Source organism: Nematostella vectensis, chromosome 15 (genome assembly GCF_932526225.1).
Source record: "Nematostella vectensis chromosome 15, jaNemVect1.1, whole genome shotgun sequence".
Classification (NCBI taxonomy): Eukaryota; Metazoa; Cnidaria; class Anthozoa; order Actiniaria; family Edwardsiidae; genus Nematostella; species Nematostella vectensis.
In genome coordinates, this window is record NC_064048.1 from 5,833,596 (window position 1) to 5,854,859 (window position 21,264).

A 21,264-nucleotide genomic window follows, 5' to 3' on the forward strand; every position below is an offset into this window, starting at 1 on the left:
GGTTACAAAAAAACACCACCTCACCCCCACCTCCAAAATAGAGATCTAGATTTGAATTGTGTTTTTTCAAAACTTGGTATAAAACGTTTATGTGACATGGATTTACGTCGAGTACGTAGTACTAGCAGTTGATCTTAACGACTTAAAGCGTTTTGCCTAATTTTCATTAAAGCTGTCTCAAACCTTGCTATGGTTACCAGGGTACACATATCAAAATTTTGTTTACACCAAACTGCCCAGATAAACTTTAGGAAAAGCCATCAAATTTCAATGCTCTATCCCTACTAGTTCAAAAATTATTACAGAACAAAGGTGCCCCCCCCCCCCCCCCCCCCCCCCCGCGGTCTGAATAGGGTTAAAAGGTATAACATTCAATGAGTTATAAGGTAGATAATTATACAAATAATAAATTGCAATTATATTTAAGGTTGTTATGATTACAATTCTTATTCTGCATTTTAGGATGCATCGGACTAACAAACATTTTGCTGAGCCTGGGCATGTTCTTAGCATGTCCTCAAAATTTGGTTAAATCTCAGTCTGGACGTTCTTATAAATAAAGGTTCTTTTTTAAAAAAAAAGAGTGCATAGCAACAACCATAAAGCACATAAAAACAAGTTCGCGGATAGTATATATATCATAGTATATAAAAAATTTCACCACTTTTGTAATATGCTATCGTATTCCTAATAACTGTGGTCGCTGAAAAACTTAGAGCTGTCTTTTTCTTTTTCGTGAACTTTTCATAAACATTTCAGAAAAAAAAAGTTGAGTTAAACCCCTCGAATCTGTTATGAATTATGGCAGATACAGAAATCATACGAAATAAGAATTGACGATGCTGAATTTATCAATTATTGTCCATAACCAACGGTGCCTGGATAAAAATAACTTTTTTATTTCATTCATAACCTTATTAGATTTGCGGGTGAAACCATATGCATTTGCGGGTTTCTTACATTTGCGGGTGAAACCATATACATTTGCAAGTTTCTTACATATTTGCGGGCGTACGTCACGTACGCCTTTACAAACATGTAAGCACAGCTTTTTTAAAAGCAGATTAGCAACTTTAAGATACATTCTGTTTGAATTTTTTTTTTCTCTAAATATTTTCTTACCAAAAGTTTTGAGTTTTAATTTAAAAAAACACACAGCAAAAGAGCAAAAGTGCGATGTCGGCAAAGGCGTGAAATTCCATTAGAGATAAAATCTGACTTGACAGAAAACTCCTAATTGATCAAACTTCGCAACGCCTAAATGACTCGCATAGATTTTCCACTCTATCGCGTTTAACACAAAGGCACGAAACCTATGCCGAAACCTATTATGACAAAGACAAACATAATATCGTGGGAATCGACTGCACCCTGAGGGTTGTCGGTATTGAATCATGGCTCGAAAATACGAGTACGACGATGCCAGATTGACTCGAAAGTACGAGTATGAAGACGATGGATTCAAGCGTAACCCTGGCTACGACTCGAGATACGACGAGGATCTCGGCGCTAGACACAGAGATTCTCGCTCGGCTCAACCAGTTATCAAAACAGAGTCGAATTCAGAGCAGGTAGTTGTGATAGAGGAACGCGAACAGTGGAGTAATAAGATCGACTTTCTGCTCTCGTGTATCGGTTACGCCGTTGGTCTCGGAAACGTCTGGAGATTCCCTTATTTGTGTTACAAGAATGGCGGGGGTGAGTTATGACCGTTATGAAAACACAATCATCATATATTATTGTTTTGAACATTTTTGTACTCTTTTCTGTGTCCGGTTGAAATGGTTAAAGTGTGTTTGAAACGGCAGAAGAGGGTACGGTCGGTATTGTGTTATCGGTTCATAATATGATAGGAGACGTTTTTTTCGTACTTAATCTACTTTACAACTTTACTTAGTCAGTGAAGTAAACATTTTTCTGGCGATCGATGACAATGGGTGAGGGGGTGGGGGGCAAAATGACACAATGCCTTATATTGATATAATTAGATCCCTTTAGAGCATTAAAACAGAAGTTAGGATTATGTTTTTACCATTTCACGCAATTAAATTAAAAAATACAATCTTCGTCAAACGGCGCCAGGCTTGATGAAGGGCCATTTGTTCGCACAAATAGTATGCTTTGCAGTTCTCATTTATCTGCGATCGGAACATTCTTTTGTTAGCATATTTAATAAAAGCAACTATATAAATACGTTTTAAGACAAGTTTTTAGTACCCTGCGTTGAGCACTTTTGATGTCTGTAATTTTAAATGGTAAGTCACTTTAAAAACACCGAGACAACTGCATCAAAATCTGTTGTTCGTAAGTTCCGTGCAAAAGGTGTTATCATTGCTGACAACAGTTAAGGTAATTCCCTTGAATTGCACTGCGCACCCCTTCTGCGCATAGTGGCGCGCGCTGTTTGTTCGAATTTTCCGGTATTAAGAGCGCACGCGCGCCACAGTTGTACAAGAAAACACAGCAAAAGGCGCACGTTTTTTACTTAAAACGCTTTGACAGAAAAACGGTCGGTTACCCCCATTTTTTATTTGCTCAAATAGTTAAATATATACGGAAAAATGATATACTGAAAGAAGAAGAAAAGTTGGGTTGTAGGAGTTTTGTTATTTCTCTTAAAAGCCGTAAAAATACTTCAAAATGGCGCTTTTTACCGTATCAATAGTGGCGAAAACAATGTCTTTTATTGCGATCTCTTGAAATGATTTGTTTTGAGCATTAACTACTACGGGTTGTTGTTTAGGAGATCGGATTTTGGCAGCTCCACAAACAGAACTTAATTTTCTAAAGACTATAGGCACTCTTTTTGAAAACTAAGAGTTGGGATTTTTCCTCGCGCGATCAGTAAAAACGCGTCAACTCTACGCCCCTCTGTTGTGAAAACGAGGTCGGTACCCCCATTTTTTTTATTACAATTTTTGAAAGCCCTTAACTTCAATATGGTTTATGCCAAGTTTAAAAAAATTATGGGTTGTAGAACTATTTCAAGGGAATTACCTTAAAGCCGCATTGTCACCACTTTACTTCCGGTCGATTCCGTAAGAATCTCCGATGATTTTTAACGGAAAACACGAAAAATATTTCAAAATATAGAAAGCAGCGTGTCTATTGGAAGTTTCTTTGAGGATGTGACTGCTAATTTAGATCGGATGGCCTCTTAAATATTTCGGATTCGAATAGATTCTTTTCGTCTTTTAAAGGTTGAGGTTTCCGTCGGACCTCCGGAAGTAAACTGGTGACAATTCGGCTTGAAAGCTGTTTGTTTACGGTCTTGGGCGGTGCTGCAAAGTGGTTCGTCAGTTCTCCCTGGCAATTTTGGCGCTGTTTGCACTGGTCACAGGTTTGTCTTTTTGTGCACTACTTCCTTGCGTTAACTCTGAGTCGATTGCTTTGTTTAACCTATAAAGATATTTCTTAAAGAAGCCGAACGCCAGTTAAGTCCTTTTGTCAATTACTTTTCAAACAGGTCGTTCAGCGTGATAATTAATGAAAACAATGGGTTCCGACCCACAAAAATATAATTATTTTTTTAATGACAGGCCAAAATATGCAGTTATTCCTACCAATGTAATCTATTGGTTACATCCTTTAAAGCAGTTTGGTCACAGTGAAATTTATGTATGCTTTCGTATTCGATAGGACTACAGTTAATATACGTTTTATATATCACTTTATCAGGGACGTCTATCTTTTCATATTTGGTGTTGAATAACTTTCCCAGCTTTTCCCTAATGACCATATTTGGTGATTTATTACTTTGCCAGCGTCGTTCCTCAAACCATATTTGGTGTTTTTACCACTTTGTCGGTGAAGCTTTTTCGTACTATATTTGGTGTTTTATCCCTTTGCCAGCGCCGTTTTTCATCATAGCATACTTGGTGTTTTTTATCACTTTGTCATTGACGTTTTTCATTATCCCATATTTGGTGTCTTATCACTTTGCTAGCGTCATTCCTCATACCATATTTGGTGTTTTATCACTTTGGCGGCGTCATTCCTGATACCATATTTGGTCTTTTATCACTTTGCCAGTGTCGTTCCTCATACCATATTTGGTGATGTATCACTTTGGAAGCATCATTCCTCATACCATATTTGGTCTTTTATCACTTTGCCAGTGTCGTTCCCTATACCATATTTGGTGTCTTATCGCTTTGCCCGTGACATTCCTCATACCATATTTGGTGTTATATCACTTTGCCAGCGTCACTCTTCATACCATATTTGGTATTTTATAACTTTGCGCCGCAACTCTCACTACGTCACGCCACCCCCTCCTCCCCCACCATACACATACATTTTATAATAACACAATCTTGTAACATCGTAATCTGATCACATCCGGTACATGCCATTATTACGTTAGTCGAACCGTGTTATCACAAGCTCAAGCTATGAAAATGCGGACCTTAGTAAAACGAAAATCCGACGTAAGGTAAGCCTCACACACAAACACATAACATGTGCAACCACACGTTGGTGTATAGGAGCAAGCTGTTTAGATCGATCACAACAGTTTGAAATACACCTCAGACGCGGTAATATCTCCTGTTTCCCCTTTAGCCTTTTCCTATTCCGCCCCAGTCCTCGTGTCTCCTACCCTCGGCACCCATCAGTTTTTACCTCCCTAACCGCGTCTGACTAGCCATCGATCTTGCTCCCTGACGATAAATCTTGGCTAGAATTAGTGTGGTGGTACATTTATTTCTAAGAGCTCTTATGAAATTTCTCACATTATTGTTTTATTTCTGTTTGTTTGTGTATCTCTTTTTGTCGGCCCCCCAGGTACGCGCCGTTCGCTTCTCTCGGTTCTTCGTATTCCTGCCGTTTCTGCTGCCTGTGCCTCCGCGTATTATTTTCGCTAAATATAGGCCATCGCAAAGGCTCATCGCTTATCAGCCACTATCTTAGAGCGCGCACCGTTACTCAATGTCTCTTTACACGACTGTCCTATACTTGTGTGGCCGCTGTCTGTCTCCTGTTTGCCGTCCGTTTCTTTCTTTTGTGCCGTGTCTGCACGCCTTCGTGTTTTGTTCCTGTCGCCGGCCTTGTGATTCCATTTAATTGTCTACAAGCTCACATTACACTCCACAAGATTGAACAATATGTTATCACAAGAAGTTATCAACAAGTAATTATCACCTTCCTCCGGGGGTCGGACACACAGTTCTCCCCTAACATCTCACTGCTAGCCTATTTCTACCTCTTATACATAGCCACTACTCCGACACTTACAGCCCCAATGCAATACACCATATAAAATAGCCACACGTACACACTTTAACCCACGCACCAACGTCCATTACCACACATTGTATTATCCCACACAGCCCCGAAGCCTTGGTACGAATACCAGATTAAAACCAAAACTTTTATCCCTTTGTCAGCGTGATTTCTTTTAACATATTTGGTCTTTTATTACTTTGCCAGCGTCATTCCTCTTACCATATTTGGTATTTTATAACTTTGCCAGGGTCGTTTCTCATAATATTTGGGTTTTCATCACTTTGCCAATGTCGTTCCTCATACCATATTTGTTGTTTAATCATTTTGCCACCGACGTATTTCATACCATATTTGGTGGTTTTTTTTTACTTTGCCAATGTTGTTCCTCATACCATATTTGGTCTTTTATCACTTTGCCAGCGTCATTCCTTTTACCATATTTGGTGATTTATTACTTTGACAATGTCGTTTCTCATAATATTTGGTTTTTCATCACTTTGCCAATGTCGTTCCTCATACCATTTTGGTGTTTTATTACTTTGCCAGCGCATTTGTCATTCCATATTTGGTGTTTAATCACTTTGCCAGCGACGTATTTCATACCATATTTGGTGTTTTTTTTTTTCACTTTGCCAATGTTGCTCCTCATACCCTATTTGGTATTTTATAACTTTGCCAACGTCGTTTCTCATACCATATTTGGTATTTTATGACTTTGCCAGCGTCGTTCCTCATACCATATTTGGTGTGCCTGGTTTTCTGTGGCATCCCAATCTTCTACCTGGAGGTAGCACTTGGACAGTACACGGCACAGGGCGTGGTCAATGCGTGGGCGGTCGTGTCCCCCATCATGACAGGTAAGTGACATCGAGCAGGATTGTAACCGTCATCATCATGGCGCACTTTCTTGTTAATCTTTTTGCGGATATTTGTGAACTGTTTAATATTAACTAAGCGATAGTAGCATGTTGCTAAAAATTGAGGCCAAAATTACCAATATTACAACAAACTTAGTCCATCCTGCGTCTAGGTCTGTTTGGGTCAGTCTACAAATCTCGTGTCTTTTAACGATAAATAGTCTATACTGCATGCCTGATATATTCCATCCTTCCCCTTAACCCCCGATCTAAGTATGTTTTTTTTGAAGGACTAGGCAGTCGAAGGAGTTTGGGGAAATGTCCCTGACATTTTAGGGGTTGAGTAAGGAGGCTTATTTCTTATAGCAGCATACTGTTCGTTCGTTTCATCGTGCATATTTAGGTATTGGGTTTGTCATGATCGTCATCACGTCTAACTATTCCTTGCCCATACTAAGACAGAACTCCTTGCTCATAGTAAAGTACAGTTCGTTTCTTTCCTTAACGTTTAGTGTCATCAATTCGAGGCATACATGATGGTCATGATTACGTCCAACACTATTCCTTGATCATACTTAGACAATATTCTTGCTCATAGTAAAATAACTGTTCGTTTGTTTCCTCTTGTCTTGTCCAGGTATTGGGTTTGCCATGACGGTCATGATTACGTCCAACACTATTCCTTGCTCATACTAAGACAATATTCTTGCTCATAGTAAAATAACTGTTCGTTTGTTTCCTCGTGTCTTGTCCAGGTATTGGGTTTGCCATGACGGTCATGATTACGTCCAACACTATTCCTTGCTCATACTAAGACAATATTCCCTGCTCATAGTAAAATAACTGTTCGTGTGTTTCCTCGTGTCTTGTCCAGGTATTGGGTTTGCCATGACGGTCATCACCTTCCTGTGTAGTGTTTACTACAACGTGATCATGGCGTGGTCTTTCTACTACATGTTTGACGCATGGAGAGCCGTAGTTCCGTGGAACGACTGCAACAACGAGTGGAACACTCAGTTCTGCAGGTAGAAGGGTGATTACTTTGGGTGTGGTACTGATGATAACAACAAAAACAACAGTAATGGTTATGATGAGGATGACGACGATAACGGCAAAGATAATGAAAATAGTGACAATAGCAAAGATAATGAAAATAGTGACAATAGCAAAGATAATGAAAATAGTGACAAAAGCAAACATAATGTTAATGATGCAGCTACTTTGATTGCTATTAATGACGACTGGAATATCGATAACAATGTTTCTACAACACTTACGCGTAATCTCGCTTTCTGATTGGTTGTTAGGTTCTGATTGGTTGTTAGGTATGGTATATCAGAGGACATACCTTGCAGGTTTACTTGAAGCGAAATAGACGAAAATCTTGATTCAAATTCGAGAAATTTGGTTCTCAATCTTTTTGGTAAATTTATTTTCCATCCTTACAAACGGACACTAGAAGTAACTAAGACTACAGGGTTTTGAAGCTAAAGTTTTTCAATTTTCGTTTATGTGCGCTCGCTGCAAACACCGGTTGCATGCTCTCGCGCACGCACTAGAAAACACGCCATTTCAAACGAGCGCGCGCTGTTTTAATTTTGTAAAATACTGTTTTCGTTGATTTTGTTGTAGAAAACAAATTTCTAAAATTTCTACAGGCCTCGTGACTCCACAACATTTTGATCATGAGGTGACGTATTTCGTGGTGTATAAGAATACATACCACGGAAAACTATGGCAAATTTGTTAAATCAACTCTGACAGTGCGCGGAGGGGGGACTTTGACAATTGTTTACGTCTCATAGTATCGATTTTAACGTTCCATGAAAGTTATGATTTGTCTTAGTTTTGTTTACCAAGGCCAGTTTTGGCGCCAATTATAATAATGGTGGTTAGGATGACATGCTCGATCTTAAATTTGATGGTAATGATAAAGATGATGTTGTTGATAATGATGGTGATGATTATGACGATGTAGATTCTAATGTTGTGTTTTCGGTCTCAAATATGAGGATCTTCATGGTGATATGATGTTGTTATTGTTGCTGTTGATGATGATGATGAAAATGATCTTATGGTATTTCAGCACGACTGGAAAGCTGATCAACTGCACAATGAACTGTACCGCCAAGCTAGTATCACCAGAGGAGGAGTATTTTGAGTAAGACAGGTTCTGGTGGCTAAATTTTCATGCACCGTGTCGCACACAAGCTCTGTCAATTAGCATGTGCACATACCAGGAGAATACATGATATCTAGCTTTGCACGTTCCATGAGTATACCATGATATCTAGTTTTGTACGTTCCATGAGTATACCATGATATCTAGCTGTACACGTGCCATGAGCATACCATGATATCTAGCTGTACACGTGCCGTGAGCATACCATGATATCTAGCTGTACACGTGCCATGAGCATACCATGATATCTAGCTGTACACGTTCCATAAGTATACCATGATATATAGCTGTACACGTGCCATGAGCATACCATGATATCTAGCTGTACACGTGCCATGAGCATACCATGATATCTAGCTGTACACATGCCATGAACATACCATCATACCATGAGAATACCATTATTTCTGTTACTTTGTCTAGGCGCAAAGTCCTGCAGCTCTCAGGGGATGTCGGCAAGCCCGGGGAGGTCCGGTTTGAATTGGCCATGTGTCTGCTTCTGGCCTGGATCGTCGTCTATTTCTGCGTTTGGAAGGGTATCAAATCCGCGGGAAAGGTACACAGACCCCTCCCTCCCCTCCCTTGTGGAGACCTTGCGCAAATACATAGAACGGTGACGGCAACGGCAGGAAAAAATTTCAAGTTTATAAAGCAAGACGTTAAATGCGCTCTGATACATCTCAGCCGTTTGATCCAAACGACGACGTGAAAATTCCAAGTTTTATGGCCTTGTGAGGATAACAACTTGTGCTTTAAATTAGACTTTCATCCTGTTCCCTTAAGAAGAAATTAAGTTCTAAGCTTATCTTTACGTTTTGAAACTTATGAAAAAGAGTTAATTAAATTGAAGATATGTTAGGATTAAAGGCTAGGCATTAAAGTATATTTGATCGGAGCATTCTTGCCGTCGCCGTCATCTTTGCTTTAAGAACCTGGTATGGTACAGAGGCGGCGGCTTCCTTCACTGTTTTTCTCGCTCGCTCCGTCAATTTCTTATTCCAACATACATTCCGATTTCCGCTTCAATCACTTGTTTTTATTAGCATTTTTATCGCCCAAGAACTACGTACACCAATGTTCATGTAATTTTGTAGTAATAACTACGCACACCAATGTTCATGTAATTTTGTAGTAATAACTACGCACACCAATGTTCATGTAATTTTGTAGTAATAACTACGCACACCAATGTTCATGTAATTTTGTAGTAATGTATGAACAAATGCTTTTCTTTCCCCAATTAAATTCCTAGATACGGCCACGGTCAATACCCTGTCATCTTGTATTTCAGGTCGTATATTTCACGGCTACTTTCCCGTATCTGGTTCTGTTTATTCTACTCATTCGTGGTGCCACTCTGCCGGGAGCTACGAACGGGGCATTGTTCTACGTCAAACCGGACTTCACAAAACTTGGAGATCCCAGGGTAACAGGCCTTGAAAACACGTGTTTAACCATAGACCCCTTGGTAACCAGGCTTTAACATATAGCTAGCAATTAGACTGTTTGGTAGCCAGCTTGAAAACACGTGTTTTAATCATAGACCCTTTCTGGTAACCAGGCTTTAACAGATAGCTAGCAATTAGACCCTTTGGTAACCAGGCCTTGGAAACACGTGGTTTAACCTTAGACCCTTTGGTAACCAGGCTTTAACAGATAGCTAGCAATTAGACCCTTTGGTAGCCAGGCCTTGGAAACACGTGGTTTAACCTTAGACCCTTTGGTAACCAGGGTTTAACAGATAGCTAGCAGTTAGACCCTATGGTAGCCAGGCTTTAGAAACATGTGGTTTAACCTTAGACCCTTTGGTAACCAGGGTTTAACAGATAGATAGCAGTTAGACCCTTTGGTAGCCAGGCCTTAGAAACACGTGGTTTAACCTTATATAAGCGCCTGCACCCGCGAACGGGTATAACACAGTTTGTATTTAACTGTTCTCCGCCCTTTTACGGCGAGTTTCCCTTTGTTTTAAATATGTTTCATATCTTCTTTTGTCGTATGACGTGCAGATGTTATTTGTGATCGCCCTCCATTCCTTTCTATTATGTACATGATAGTTCCACACTTCAAGGACGCATCCAATTTTGAGGTCTTTTTTCAAAATGTCCTTGAATCTTAGTTTAGGACGACCAACTGGGCGAGACCCGTGTTCTAGCTCCGAAAATAACAGCTGCTTAGGCACTCTGTCATCGTCCATTCGGCAGAGGTGACCAAGCCAGCGGAGACGATTTCTAGCTAATTTTGTTTCAATATCATCTACGTTTGCGCGACGGAGGACGTCTTCATTGCTTATATAGTCATGCCACTTGATCTTGAGGATTAGGCGTAAATGGCGTTGTTGCAGAGTACAAAGTTCTCTAACTTCATGCTGATATACAGTCCATGTCTCACTACCGTACAATAAGAGAGGCATTAGACATTGATTATAAACAGCGATCTTGGTTGGTACAGTGAGATCACGTGAGTCGAAAACTCTCTTTCGAAGGCGACCATAAGCACATGATACAGCTTGTATACGAGATGTGAGCTCCGCTCTCATTGAGCAGTCACTTGACAGGATACTACCAAGGTATTTAGAGTGAGTAACATTGACCAGCTTAATGCCATCAACATAAAAGTCGGCAGTATTACCAATACACATAGTCTCCGTCTTTTTAGTGTTAATGCGCATCCCCATTCCCTTAGCAAGTTCATTGTACGATGTAAGTAAAGACTGCAGACCCTCTGGGGTATCGCTAAATAAGGCGATATCGTCAGCGTACTGTGCCTCCCTGATGAAATCCGTAAGGACTTTTGTTTTTGCTTTGAGCCTGCGAAGATCGAAGAGATTACCATCAAATCGGAATCTTATCTTGATGCTGCAGGTGTGTTCAATTTTATTAAAGGCCAACCAGAGCAGGACAGCAGCATAGATGCCAAATAGAGTTGGTGCTAACTTACATCCTTGCTTGACACCACAGTTGTATTCAAATGCTCGAGTTAGCTCTCCGTCTACGATTAGCCTAGCATGAACATCAGAATATAGCTTCTTTATTATACTTATGAACTTTGGTGGGCATCCTAGTTTGCCAAGGATCAAAAAGAGAAGTTCACGATTGACAGTGTCGAAGGCTTTCACAAAGTCTACAAAGACTATATACATGTTGTTACGTTGCTCTCTGGTCTTTTCCATAAGCTGACGAAGAGTGAATATGCCATCAATAGTGCCCCTACCAGCTCGGTACCCTGACTGGGACTGGGGATATATAAATTCCGCAAGCAGCTGTAGTCTTTGCAAGATGATATCTGCGAATATTTTCCCCACGACGCTTAGTAGTGATATCCCCCTGTAGTTTCCACATTCGCTTCTGTCGCCCTTCTTAAATAAAATGGTGATAATTGCATCTTTCCACACTTGAGGAATGATTTCAGACGCCCAGATGATATTAAAGAGGATGAGAAGAAAAGCTCTCAGGCAGCGACCACCATAAACAATGACTTCTGGAAGGACACCATCAAAACCAGGGCTCTTCCCAAGTTTGGTGTTTGAAATGGCTTTTTCCAGCTCCTGGTCTGTAACAGGATCATCCATAGACTGCATGATTGGTAATTGGTCAAGTTCGTCCACGATTTTTAAGTCAACATCACTCGGGAGATTTAGCAAATCACTAAAGTGCTCCACCCATCTACCTTTGACTTCTATGGGATCGGCCAAAAGAGTGCCTTCTTTAGAGCGAACAGGATGAGAATTTCTTGATCTTGGGCCATAGACTGCATTCAAGGTAGCATAGAACTCTCTTGGATTTTTTGTTTGAGAAAAATGCTCAGCTTCTTCAGCTTTCTTTTGAAACCATGCATCCTTGATTTGTCTGATACGTGTTCTTAACGAGTGCCTGTCAAGGCTTTTGTCTTGAAGTAAGTTTCGAATTTCCTCATCTTGGTCATCAAACCAGTCATTTTGGATCCTCTTTTTCCTTTCGAAAACATGGTTTGCAGCTTGTTGAAGAATATCTTGCAGATCTTCGAAATCGTTATTACAAGCAGGAATTTTCTCATCTAAAAACTGAACGAGCTTCACTTTCTTATCGTCATTGAGACGAGTGTCTAGCTTTTTCGGGGGTCTTGAGATATTCTTCTTGCGCTTCAAAGGAAAAGCACAATTAGACACTAAAAGCTTGTGGTCCGTGAAACAGTCGGCAGCTTGATTGACTTTGGTTACTTTAATAAAAGGCTTAGCAGCTTGATTGGCTAGCACATGATCGAGTTGGTGCCAGTGCTTAGAGCGGAGGTGTTGCCACGTGTTCTTCAAGCTATCCTTTAATTGAAACATTGTACCCATGACACTTAGCTGCAACCGAGTGCAAAACTCAAGGAGCATGAGGCCATTCGAGTTCATCTTTCCAACACCGTGCTTACCGATAACATCAGGCCAGGATTTGTAGTCTTGACCCACACGAGCATTGAAATCGCCCAACACAATAAGAGGGTTGTTCTGAGCTGAAGGAAGGCAACAACGGAGCTTTTCGTAAAATACCTCTTTTTCCTCAGATGTTCTTTGCATGGTAGGAGCGTATACGCTAACAAGGGTGAGGTAGTTACCACTTTCCAATGGAACACGCATTTGCATAAGTCTGTCGTTGATAGGTGTTGGACAAATCCCTTGCGATACAAGTCTGTTGGAGATAGCAAATCCGACACCGGCTGTTCTCCCACTTCCCCCACTCCAGAAGATAGTATGACTCCTTTCTACAATGTTACCAGTGTTGGGGCGTCGGACTTCGCTTAAAGCACAGATATCGATATTAGCATGCTCCAGCTCAAGACAAATGAGTGCTGTGGCTCGCTCTGGTCTTAGAGAACCATCGCCGTCATTGGTAGTACGGACATTCCAAGCTCCAAGGGTTAGAGCTTGCTTTCTAGAAGATAGAAACTGACGATTGTCGATTGCTCTGGAAGTTATAGCCGAGTGCGGTCTTCGTCCATTTTTCGCCACTGCCGCACTGGGTGGCGCATCGGTTCCCCCGAATGCGGTAGCCATAGCTCCAATACTACTAGATTGACTTTCCATAAAAACTGTGAAGCTGCACCACCGATGACGACACTACCTGGCGCGAGGGTAGTGTCCCTTGGCGAGAGGTCCTGTTTATCGACAACCCAGCATAGCTGGGATGGCCGCAGAAACTACTCGTTGCAACTTGTTGCCGGAAACTGAAGCCGGGTTGACCATCAGATCCGCCGGTGCTGGCCGTTGACCTATTCGAAGCTCATCCGCCCAAAGAAGTAACAAAGGTTTACTCCCAGATTTTTCCTCGAGGTTGACTCCTGAAGCCTTTCCCAGACCGGGTATAGCCGCAAGGCAGCGGAGGTTTGAAATCAGGGTTTTCCTTCCCCTAGGTGGATTGCCAACCAAGGCTAACGAGCTCCACCTACCCAGAAAGGGAATATACCGTCCCTTACTCGGTCCCTAGTGTAACTTTTTGTCAAGGACAGGTGCACCACGTGAAGGTAGTTACACAGGATTTAGGTGGCCAGAGCCGTGGGGAATAGCCACCCTAAGCACCCTTTGGTAACCAGGGTTTAACAGATAGCTAGCAATTAGACCCTTTGGTAGCCAGTCCTTGGAAACACGTGGTTCAACCTTACACCCTTTGGTAACCAGGCTTTAACAGATAGCTAGCAATTAGACCCTATGGTAGCCAGGCCTTGGAAACACGTGGTCTACCCTAAGACCTTGGCAACCAGGCCTTATGTAATCTTAATTTTGATTCTAATGGTGACTTCCTGGTCAAAAGAGATTTTATTTTGACAGTTTATTCACAACTTCTGAAATCACTGAAATCCCTGATCCGAAGGCCCAAGTAGCTAGTCCTATTGATGTACCACACAGAGCCCAGTACAATTTGAATCGACTATCCTTTCTCATTTTAGGTTTGGGTGGATGCCGCTGGTCAAATATTCTTCTCTCTTAGTGTAGGGTTTGGCGGGCTAATCACCTACGGGAGTTACAACAAGTTCAACAACAACTGCCAGAGGTGAGCTCATGGAAGCTCATGCGGCACTTGCACACAGGGATTCCAACCTGTCTTTGCCACACGATCCTTAATGCCATTGTTTAACCACAGGGATCCCACTATATACATGCTTGAAAAGGGATACCATACTGACGTCAGAAATACCACCGGACTATGTACAACGTTTCAACCACTAGACAACCATGATAATATCTTGATAGAATGCTTCACCACAGTGATACGTAGATTAACTGTTTTACCACAGGGATACCCTAATAAAAGGTTTAGGCACAGGGGTACCCTGAGAAATTGTTTACCACAGGATTACTCTAATAATGCGTTCACCACAGGAAACCCTTTTGGGGTTTTTTTACCACAGGGATACCCTAATAAATTGTTTAGGCACAGGGGTACCCTGAGAAATTGTTTTACCATAGGATTACCCTAATAATGCGTTCACCACAGGAAACCCTTTTGGTTTTTTTTACCACAGGGATACCCTAATAAAGTGTTTTTTTTTTACCACAGGGATAATCTAATAACGCGTTTTGCCACAGGGAATATCTCTATGGATTGTTTAACCACAAGGATACCCTTATGGATGGTTAACCACAGGGATACCCTTTTGGATGTTTAACCACAGGGGTACCCTAACGGATTGTGTTACCACAGGGATGCCCTAATAAAGTATTTAACACAGGGATACCCTAATAAAGTTTTTAAAACAGGGATACCCTGATTGTTTCGGTGATCAACTGCCTGACCAGTGTGTTCGCGGGCTTCGTCATCTTCACCATGATGGGGTTTATGGCGCATGAACTTGGGGTCGAGGTCGAAGATGTTGTCAAGTCAGGTTAGTAACACACTCTCTCTCTGTTTAGCCCGACATAACGACATGGACATAATGACATAAAAGAAAAAACATGTTTTTTTCTCTTATGTCGTTATGTCCAAACCGTTATGTCGAAAATAAGAGTGCGCGCGCCCATGTCGTTATGTCGTTATGTCGATATGTCACTAGTGTGCTCTAGGCATAACTGCGCCCTAGGTATAGCGTGACACGGAAGTGAGGTACAGCGTGACACGGAAGTCAGGTCAGTACCGCGCCCTAGGTATAGCGTGACACGAAAGTGAGGTCAGTACCGCGCTCTAGGTACAGCGTGACACGGAAGTCAGGGCAGTACCGCGATCTAAGTACAGCGTGACACAGAAATCAGGTCAGTGCCCCGTGATAAAGACGTCTCATTATAGTTGTTGTTTTTATTGATTTTTAAACAAAACTTTTAGATTTAACGATCACAAAGCCTCTCAGGTAGTACATATTTATCCACGATTCTTTTTATCACATTATGGTCATTAGGCTTCCGGTCAATACCTGGCGTTCTTTGCTTATGACTTTATGATCATTACCTCTCACCGTGGTTCACCATCCATTACTCGTATGCTGATACGATCCTTACGTTCCAGGTCCAGGTCTTGCGTTCATTGCGTACCCTCAAGGCATCAAGAAAATCCCGGGATCTCCCTTCTGGGCCTTCCTCTTCTTCTTCATGTTATTCAACCTCGGACTCGACAGTCAGTTCGTGGGCGTAGAAACAGTTACGACAGTACTTAGCGACTCTTATAAGGGGGCGAGGAGATACAAGGCGCACCTCACCCTACTCTTCTGCGTAGTGTCTTATATCCTCGGTATCTCCAATGTTACACAGGTAAATACTATGGGGGTGGGGGTGGGGGGAGATACAAGTCTCACCTAACCCTACATTTCTGTGTATTGTCTTATCTCCTCGGTATCTCCAATGTTACACAGGTAAATACCATTGGGGTAGGGTGTTGGGGGAGGGGGGAGATACAAGTCTCACCTAACCCTACTCTTCTGCGTAGTGTCTTACATCATCGGTATCTCCAATGTTACACAGGTAAATACCATTGGGGTAGGGTGTTGGGGGGGGGGGGGGGAGATACAAGGCGCACCTCACCCTACTCTTCTGCGTAGTGTCTTACATCATCGGTATCTCCAATGTTACACAGGTAAATACCATGGGGGTGGGGGGTGGGGGGAGACACAAGTCTCACCTAACCCTACTCTTCTGCGTAGTGTCTTATATCCTCGGTATCTCCAATGTTACACAGGTAAATGCCATGGGGGTGGGGGGTGGGGGGAGATACAATTTACATTTAACCCTACTCTTCTGTGTTGTCTATTTTATCCTCGGTATCTGTAATATTATACAGGTAAACATCATGTGAGAGGGAAGATGATGAGGGGAATATGCCTCACTCTCTCTACTACTATATCGAGTTTTACTAAGTATTGAAAAATAAGGGAGTACAAAATTGAACAAAAAGGCTATGTAGTTTTAAAACTGTGCATCCTCAAAACGAAAGTGCTTGTGTTTCAGGGTGGTGTTTACATTTTTACCATGTTTGACTACCAAGGCGGTGGTATCTCACTTATCCTCATAGCTCTACTCGAGGTGATAGCAATCGGTTGGTTTTACGGTAAGATTATGCTACAAAGGCACTGCTAGCGTATCATGTTTCCTTTTTCAATATATCAAGCAGCGAATCCAGAATCCGAATTTGATACTCAATATTTGTTCTTTTCAGGTGTCGAAAGATTTGCGCGCAATATAGAGTCGATGATTGGCCACCGTCCGAACATATACTTCCTTTTGTGCTGGAAATACATCTCTCCATTGATCATAGGGGTGCGTTAACAAAAACTTATTGCGATTTTGCTATCTTATTTTTATTGGCATTTTTCTTTTTTTTTAATCAATTTCCAGTCTCTAGAAATAGCGCAATAACTTAAAATTACATGACAGGTCATACTTCATGGTTTGTTAAAGTAAACATGACGTGTTTCCATGGTAGTTGAACTTTATATATCGTGGTTCCATTGAGTTGACATGGCATGTTTCCATGATAGTTGAACTTTATATATCGTGTTTCCATTGGTTGACATGGCGTGTTTCCATGGTAGTTGAATTTTTACATATCGTGGTTCCATTGAGTTGACATGTCGTGTTTCCATGATAGTTGAACTTTACATGCGGTGTTTCCATTGGTTGACATGGCGTATTTCCATGGTAGTTTAATTTTTACATATCGTGTTTCCATTGAGTTGACATGGCGTGTTTCCATGGTAGTTGAATTTTTACATATCGTGGTTCCATTGAGTTGACATGTCGTGTTTCCATGATAGTTGAACTTTACATGCGGTGTTTCCATTGGTTGACATGGCGTATTTCCATGGTAGTTTAATTTTTACATATCGTGTTTCCATTGAGTTGACATTACGTGTTTCCATGATAGTTGAACTTTACATGTCGTGTTTCCATTGGTTGACATGTCGTGTTTCCATTGGTTGACATGTCGTTTTCCCATGGTAGTTGAATTTTTACATATCGTGGTTCCATTGAGTTGACATGTCGTGTTTCCATGGTAGTTGAATTTATACATATCGTGGTTCAATTGAGTTGACATATCGTGATTCCATGGTAGTTGAATTTATACATATCGTGGTTCAATTGAGTTGACATACCGTGTTTCTTTAGTAGCTGTCACTGTCATATCGTATTTTCGTGGCTATTTAAATTGGGAGTTTAACTTGATAGTTTAACTTGCACGACGTACCTCCATGATAGTTTAAGTTGACCTGCTCGGTTTTTACCGCAGGTTATCTTCATATGGAATTGTGTTGACTGGTCGGGTATCTCGTATGGTGATTACGTCTTCCCTGCTTGGGCCGAGTTCTGCGGATGGCTTCTTTGCTTTTCGTCCATCGTCTGTGTACCGATATGCGCTATTTATAGATGTGTCAAAGGAAAAGGAACGCTTGCAGAGGTAAAGCGCGCAACGAGAGATGGGTAAGGTGTAACTATTCGAGCAATGAGAGATGGTTAGTGTATGATAAGTCGCGCAATGAGAGATGGGAAGCGTATGGTAAGTCGCGCAATGAGGGATGGTTAGTGTATGATAAGTCGCGCAATAAGAGATGGGTAGCGTATGATAAGTCACGCAATGAGAGATGGGAAGCGTATGATAAGTCGCGCAATGAGAGATGGGAAGCGTATGGTAAGTCGCGCAATGAGGGATGGTTAGTGTATGATAAGTCGCGCAATAAGAGATGGGTAGCGTATGATAAGTCACGCAATGAGAGATGGGAAGCGTATGATAAGTCGCGCAATGAGAGATGGGAAGCGTATGATAAGTCGCGCAAAAGAGATGGGTAGTGTATGATAAGTCGCGCAATAAGAGATGGGTAGCGTATGATAAGGCACGCAATAAGAAATGGGTAGCGTATGATAAGTCGCGCAAAAGAGATGGGTAGTGTATGATAAGTCGCGCAATAAGAGATGGGTAGCGTATGATAAGGCACGCAATAAGAGATGGGTAGCATATGATAAGTCGATCAATGAGAAATGGATAGTGTACGATAAGTCGCGCAATGACAGGGGGTAGTGTATAGCGAGTCTCGTAATGATAGATGGGTATAGTGAATGAATAGTCGTGAAATCAGATGTGGGTAGTGTATAACGAGTTGCGCAGAATCCATTTAGGGCGACCACATAATCAATTTAGAATGCCATAGCAGGCCCGTAGCCAGCATTCTGAGTGGGAGGGGGCGGGGAAGGGGGGTTCGGTTATCTATTTAGCAGACCATTTTCACTAAGGTAGCTCGTCCTAGCTAGAAGTGTTACTCAATTTTCCTTATACAAGTGTACCTTCCAGTCTAGTAAGACAAGCTCTGTCAAAGACAAAATTCGTTACCGCGCCGCTATAAAAAAGTACTTTGCTTTACGAACAGTATTTGAAGAGCACCTTGTCGCTGTGAAAAATTATCGGTTTCGTACATGTCCGCATCTCTTCTCGTAGCGAATGCTAGATGTGTTGACTCCAGATCAAGCCATGCTGGACGCTATTGACGCCAAGCACAACGTCCCAAAAGGGTGAGTTTTTAGTGTTAATTGATATCTTATTTACTTTGTCAAACACTGATCCGACTCTACCAAATACACATTTTTTTTTATAAGAACGTTTTTATAAGAACGTCAAGCCTGAGATTTTATCAAAAGAAAACGCAGAGGCTTGGATAACAGCAAAACATTGCTTTGTTTGTGTGATGCATTATAAAATGCAGAATCAAATTGCCTTCACAATAACAATCTTAAATATTATTGCCATTTGTCATTTGTGTTATTCTTTTTATAAATTAATTCATTGAGTATTATATTTTTTATACACTAGAATTTACAAACGTCGTTAAGATTATTTTCGGCCTTAAAATTCTCCATATATAGCGACCCATCTTCAGCAAAAAATTAGACACTTATTAAAAAAAAAACAGTGTATTCGTTTTTATACCGAAGACTTCTTTTCGATAGACAACGGTCAACCAGCTCGGCAATTAAACGTTAGACAACACCACCATGTTTTTATCTTTCAGGAACAAAATGGTGAAGTGAGAAGACAACAAGGAATTTTATCAAATATCTCACTCTAGCTCAGGTTTACTTCAGGGGTCGTCAACTTTCTTCGCGTGAAAACTATAAAAAATAGCGATATTAGGAAAAGAGTCAAAACGGTAGGTTGTAACGCTCCTAAGAGTGGCCGTGAGTAGCCTGGGTCCAGGGGCGTAGCCAGGGGCTGGCCTAGCCCCCCCTCACCCTTTTAGCAGCCAAAAATGCAGTAAATGTATGAGACATTATCTAAAATACAGAAGAAAATTCATTGAAATTCCCTTTTGGGCCCCCTCCTGTTAAAATTCCTGCCAATGCCGAAAGTCGACCGAAGCCCGAAAGTCGACCGAATGCTGAAGGCGCTATCTCTTTTAAGTTGTAAGTCCCGCCTTCAAAGTAAAAGAACCGCGACTATCTACACTAGTGTAGAATATCTCAAAAGATTTTGACAACCCGCAGCATCGCGTATTAGAATTACGGTATTAATTTTGCGGCAGTATAGTTTCCAACACATGGCCTTCTCTATTAAAAAGAAACTATTGTCCGTTGAATTCGGATGTTTCCAAATGTCATGGTGCGGTCTTGATAGTAAACTCCCAAGAAAGATGAGCACTAAACGTTTTTGATACACGATGCAAGGGAACAGGCGTAAACCGGGTCTTGTTGAGGTTATTTGATCAACGCCAAACATATCCAACATGGATTGCAAGCTTATAAAGCATAGTTCTTTTTAATGCTTATAACTGATGCGAGATTTGACATGTGACATTCTATAGCGATTTGACATGTGACATTCTATATCGATTCTGCCCTATGAACTTTCGGTAATACTGGCAACTGCCAGTTACCCGAAATACGTTCTGATTAGTTATCTTCCGGTTTACCGCGATAACTTTCCGTCCACCTCCAACTTAGCGCTCGCAGTCTCTACCAAACCAGCCGATAGAAGAGGATGTTTTCTCACGCTTGGAAGAGGATGTTTTCTCACGCTTGGTGTTTTGCGAGGATGACAAGAGGCTATTATGTGTCTAAGTACAGTTATGCTATTTAAGGTACTAAAAATTCATTATCGCCGTTATGTATGTATGGAAATTTACTATCACTTGAGCTTACTTGTTTTATTATTTGTCCGTGAGGAGGTACTTGTATGTGCTCAAAAAGAAACTGTGTCTGTTTGTTTTGTTATAACAATAAAGACCTTATTGTAAATGTGTAAAAGCCCAGAAAATACTGCAGACAAAACAAGTTTTTGTTGATCTTGTTTTATTTTATAACACATATACAAATTAATAAAACATACGATGTATAACAGTCGTTATCGGCTGTTAGCTGTTGGCGGTATCGGCATACGTGCTTATTTGATAGTTTCCTTTCTGTATAAATAATATATATACTAACAAGCGATATGTATGGATACCACACCGAGTTTGTCTCGAGAGCTTTCGAGCAAGTCCCGAACAGCGAGTTATTCACGTGACCCGGATTGACCCGAACTACTCGTGATTTATACTGTGTTTCCTGAACGGAACCATATCGTGTTGTAC

The 21,264-nt window shown here is 41.2% G+C and overlaps 1 protein-coding gene across 1 annotated transcript; it reads left to right on the forward strand.

Annotated features, from left to right (window-relative positions):
• Nucleotides 1-1,315: 1,315 nt before the first annotated feature.
• LOC5511365 (sodium- and chloride-dependent GABA transporter 1) lies at nt 1,316-20,965 on the forward strand. Its single transcript, XM_048722338.1, has 14 exons — nt 1,316-1,698; nt 5,949-6,083; nt 6,958-7,108; nt 8,170-8,244; nt 8,689-8,821; nt 9,557-9,691; nt 14,173-14,276; nt 14,984-15,108; nt 15,723-15,964; nt 16,658-16,757; nt 16,866-16,966; nt 17,937-18,104; nt 19,137-19,210; nt 19,708-20,965. The coding sequence occupies exons 1-14, from the start codon at nt 1,395-1,397 to the stop codon at nt 19,724-19,726; spliced, it is 1,866 nt and encodes a 621-aa protein (XP_048578295.1). The 5' UTR covers nt 1,316-1,394; the 3' UTR covers nt 19,727-20,965.
• Nucleotides 20,966-21,264: the final 299 nt, after the last annotated feature.